The 4,983-nt window shown below is 59.7% G+C and overlaps 1 protein-coding gene across 1 annotated transcript; it reads right to left on the reverse strand.

Annotated features, from left to right (window-relative positions):
* Positions 1-216: 216 nt before the first annotated feature.
* Positions 217-4,778, reverse strand: FANCE (FA complementation group E). The gene is made up of 10 exons (XM_035893801.1): positions 4,609-4,778; positions 3,693-4,326; positions 3,566-3,610; positions 3,197-3,256; positions 2,967-3,110; positions 2,765-2,888; positions 2,104-2,179; positions 1,914-1,980; positions 1,689-1,814; positions 217-1,545 (listed from the first exon to the last, which is right to left on the reverse strand). Exons 1-10 carry the CDS (start codon positions 4,725-4,727, stop codon positions 1,387-1,389), a joined length of 1,554 nt encoding a protein of 517 aa, XP_035749694.1. The 5' UTR covers positions 4,728-4,778; the 3' UTR covers positions 217-1,386.
* Positions 4,779-4,983: the final 205 nt, after the last annotated feature.

Below are 4,983 nucleotides of genomic sequence, written 5' to 3' on the forward strand. Positions count from 1 at the left end.
GAAGTTGAGCCCAGGAAAAAAGGAGGGATGGGGGGAAGGTGTTTTAAGATTTAGCAGTTTTTATCCTCTCCTTCTCTGATTCTGATTGATAATAAATTAAATTAATTTTATCAGGTTGAGTCTGTTTTGCCCATGATGGTAACTGATAAATGATCTCTCCCTGTCCTTATCTCGACCCACAAGCCCTTTGATTTACTTTTCTCTCCTCTGTCTGGTTAAAGAGGGGAGTGATAGGGCGGCTTTGGTGAGCCCCTGGCGTCCAGCCAGGGTCAAAACACCACACCACTTTTTAAGTGGTGGCTTAAAACAAGTAGGGACACCTGCAAACCGGACTGATGAGACACACGGATGCTCAGTCAAGCTCTTCAGATTTATAAAGTTATCAGAGATGCTGGCACAGGGTAGGAGACATCACGTCATCCAGCCTACTCATCAAGCCAAAGGGGACCTGAAAGCAGAGAAGTGCTTCTGCTTCTTCCCTGGCTGGGTTAACGTGCGCACCTACTTGATGGAAAACCCTTTTTAATAAGGGAACATCAGGGAAAATGGGTGTTTCTTCTCCAAGGGGAAATGGCAGCTGGCCTTGGGCCCAGGATCGCTGCAGCCCCCCTTCAGGCATCCTTCAGGTACTTGTGTGCCGACATTACTCCATCAATAACGCAAAAATAATGGATTTTTTGTTTTCCTGATGAAAAAACCCCCACCTTTTGGGCCCAAAACATCTACAAAAGTCAGCAATTACCCCCCTCCAGGTGATGCACAGCCAGCCATCCCTCACGCCCGTGGGCCCAGTGCCAATATGGGGCAATCCAGGGTCTGGTGGTGCCTGCACCGCTGGAGGTTGGGAGAGGAGAGGAGAGGGAGAGGAAAGGAGAGGGGCTGCCCTGAGCCGTCCTGCAGCCCGGCCTCTCCGCAGCTCCTCCTCTGCCGCCATCTTGGGAGAGGTGGGGAGGGAGCGCCATCTTGAGCGTGGCAGGCTGGAAGGAGGGAGCTGCCATCTTGAGTGTGGCAGCAGGCTCTGAGGCAGCCCAGAGACATGCCAGACACAGAGCTGACTGGAAACGTATTCATTGTTTAACCAAGAAACCCCTCATCATCAAGCCCCAGGGTGTGCGTGGGGCTGCGGTGGTGTCACCCAGCAATAGCCCACCTCAAACCAGGCTGGCCAAGCACAAGGCTTCGCCGCAAGGCCCAGGGCAGAGGCATGGGCAGTCTGTGTGCCACAGCCCGTGCTCGCTGGGTCTCTGTCGTACTGGTAGTGAACCCCAGTGAGGGACTGGGCTGCAGCTACGGTCACCTAATGAGCATCTTCCACTCAAGGAAGCCATTGCCTTGCGGTTCCCTTTGGTGTTCACCTGGGAGGAGGAGACAGAAAGCGGAGAGAAATCAAGAAAAGGGAAACTCGCTGCCAACCGCACCCCGGCACAGCTTCTGCGGGCCCTCGGTAGTTTCCCACCGCCCCGGGCAGACCAGGAGCGTGGAGGCTGCCGTCCCGCCACAAGAGAGGCCCCCGCCCGCCAGACGGCTCCGGTGGGCTGGGGTGACCTGGGACAGAGAGGAGCAAGGTGCTGAGAGCGCTGCACTGCCAGGAGCCCACCCGAGACCCCTGGGCAAGGTCCTGGGCCAGCCGTGGCCCTGGCTGACCACTCACCAGCTGATCTGCAGGACACAAGCCTGGTCTTACTCACCTGGCTTTGGTACATGGTCAGCACGGCCGTCACCAGCTTGGCGTAATTCAGCGAGCTGGCGAAGGCTGGGGCCTGCTGGCACAGTGTCAGGACCAGGAGATCGAAGAGCTCGGGGGGCAGCACCTCCTGGAAAAGAGCCACAAGCAGGGAGGAGAGAGCCGGTCCTTGCCCCAGCGCTGCTGGAGCTGGCAAAGAAACCTGGGGGGACGAGGGGTGTCCCCTCACCTGCCGCCCCAGCACGGCCTGCACCACTGGCAGGAGCTTCTCCGACAAAGGCACCTCCAGGACCTGGCTGCAAAGGACGGTGAAGAGAAGGTGCGATGCTCACACAGCCTCGCTGGCGCTCCCGAGCAGCCAGACCCATCGAGGCAGGGACGAGGGCCGAAGCGGAGCTGTCGCCCCTGTCATCTCTCACCTTAGCACCAGTCTCACACCGTCTGGCTCCAGGCACTCCTCCACAAGCTCGCACACCAGCTTGGTCTGCTCAGCACCTGCAAGGGCAAAGCAGACGGGGAAAAGAACCTCCAAAAGGCTGCCAAATCCATGGGGATGTGCCTGACCCTTCCTGGCACCCCTTCCCACAGGGGTACATCCGAGTCACAACACCCAGAAACCACGTAGTGCCCCCTTCTACTGTTCAGTGTAATCCAGTTTTCCTTTGTCCATTTGCAGTGGGATTAATTAGCACCAGTCCCTGGGAAAAGGGATGCAGGGGTTCATGCAGGACCCTTGTCTCGTGCCACCCTGGGGCATTTTTGGCCCCAGCATTAGGAGCTGTCAGGGATCCCCAAGCCCATAGGGGGACGGGAACTGTTCTTTGGGAGAGCTGAGGCTGGAAACCAGCTTGGCCTCCCTCTTCAGCATCTGTAAACCCATCTCCCATCCTAACTCCCAAGTGTTCACCCACCCAGATAAAACCAGCACCATCCCTCTGTGGTTCCTAACACGCATTTTGGGTGATAAATGTCTCCCAGCAGACAGCACTCTGCAGTTGGGGCTTCCCTTCCTGCTGGATGCAGCCCACAGCCCCTCTCCGGCCCCCAGAACAAGCCAAGCCTCCTGCGAGCCCATCGCACCTTCCCCCGGCTCCCGCAGGACCGTAGCCACCAGGACTCGACAGAAGGGCTGGGAATACTTGGAGCAAAACGAAACGAGGGCAGCCATGAGGTGGCGGGAAGGCGGCTGGGTGAGGGACAGGACCTACGGACAGCAAAGGCAGGAGATGGGGATGGCGGTGAGGGAAATGGGGTGGAGGAACCCTCTGCCCCCCGCACTTACTCGCCTGAGAAAGAGCTGCTCTGCCAGGATGGCTGCGCTGGTGTAGCTGAGGTCGGGGGTGAGAGCCAGCAACCAGCCACAGAAACGCACCAGGAGGTGCTCTGGGCACGTGGAGAGCTGGAGGAAGGAGCACAACCCCTCCAGCTGGGGACAGCAGAGGACAGGGACGTTAGGGACAGCAGCAGACCCTCTGTGGCAGCGGCGGTTGCAGCGAGGGTGCTGAGGCTCACCTGGCCAGGAGAGCAGTTGTTCAGGACGTGGAGCTCGGGGGGGATGCTCAGCTCCGACTGCTGGAGGGAAACACAGTCCTTGAGTAACACCCCAAATAATCCAACCCACAAAACACGGCTCCAGGGCTTTTCTCCCCCCTACCCCCCCCCCGCTTTGGCCAGCACCGACTCTGCAGGCTGTCCATCGTACAGACCCCTGCGAGGTGGAGGCAGGTATTCTACCCAAGCCCAGAGGAGGTGGCAGTGGGGCTTTTTATCCCCCTGCAGCCATCCCTGTGAAACCCACCTCCTCTCCCATCCCTTCCAGAGGCCCTGGCACAAGCCCGTTCAGACCATCACCCCAGGAGAGACACAGAAGCAACCACTTACGCCGGACTCCTTCTGCAGCAGCATTTTCAGCCTCGGTCCATGCACCTGCGGAAAGCGAGGTGAAGGAACAGAAATCAGACTGCAAAGGCTCACTGGCTGGAAGGGGAAAGCCATCCCTGCCCGCTACCTGGAGAAAGGACTGGATCTCCGCTGCCAGCTCTGCCTGGGAAATCTTCCTGGGCTCCTCAGCTGCATCCTGCTGGGAGCTTTCCAGAGCAGCTCCGGCTGGGCTCTGAGCAGATCTGTGCCCCAAAGTCTCCCCAGGCACCTCCTCTTCCACCCCTGCCGCATCCCCATCCTCCTGGGTTCCTGGGGGTTCAAATGCCACCTCCTCCAGCAGCAACCTCTTCTCCTCTCTTTCCTCCTCCAACTCCAGGTTCTCCTCCAACGCTTTCTTGCGCTTCCCACCCTGAGGCACAGAGTCAGCCACGTCCCCGGCAGCACCGGGCTGCTTGCTGAAGCACCAGTTCAATTTTCTTTGCCCCTCTGGTTTGTTCTGGGCAATTTTCTGGCACAAACACCTAAGCTGCTGCTGGCATGTGGATGACAAAGGAATGGGAGGTGGGGAGCGCTCCCCTCCCGTCGGTCCCTGCCGGAGCAGAGCTCCCAGCGTCTGCACCCAGGGATCCACATGGGAATCTTGCTCCATGGCCTGGAGCAGCCGGCTGAGGCAGCCCCCGGGCACCATGGCTTGCACCACGAGGAGAAGGGAGAAGAGGTTTCTCTGGCACACGACAGGGAGCAGCAGCAGACGTGGTTTGCTGGAAAAGGGGAGAAAAGGGAGAGGTGATGTGTCAGAGCAATACCCCCATCCTTATTGCCAACCTGCCCCACGGAGCAGGGCCCAGCGGGAGAGGAAGCAGCAAACGCCTTTGCCAACTTTTGGAGACACAAGCTGGAAGACCAACGGGTCCCTGCTACGATCCTGACTTCACGTATGGACGTTGCACCGGGGGAAAGAGGATGCACGGCGCTGAACTGGGCACCCAACGTGCCAAACCTCCCACAAAACCTCAAGAGTTTTGGAAATAGGGCCAACTCACACAGCCAGGGCCCCCTCCGGCCCCTCCAGCGTGGGCTCCTCGGCGCACAGGGCTGCGGTGAAGGCCTGCCAGGGAAACGCCTGCCCCGGTCCCTCGTGGGCCTGGACCCGCTGCAGCATTCGGAGGGCGGCCAGCGTCCCAGAGGAGCCGGTGGGCAGGGTGGGGGGCAGGAGGCGTGGAGCAACCCCCAGGGTCCTCCCTCACCATGCCGGGTGCAGTTTCAGGGGCTGCCCTTACCTGCGCGCAGTGGGGTCCGTGGGTATCCCCGTCACCCGAGGATGCAGAAGCATCACCGAGGATCACAGCCGGGCCAGGGCACCGGGAGCTCCTCTGAGCCCCCCAAAATTGCTTTGCTCGCAGCTACCCCCCGCCCCC

Source organism: Egretta garzetta, unplaced genomic scaffold, assembly GCF_000687185.1.
Source record: "Egretta garzetta isolate BGI_Z169 unplaced genomic scaffold, ASM68718v1 scaffold105, whole genome shotgun sequence".
Taxonomy (NCBI): domain Eukaryota; kingdom Metazoa; phylum Chordata; class Aves; order Pelecaniformes; family Ardeidae; genus Egretta; species Egretta garzetta.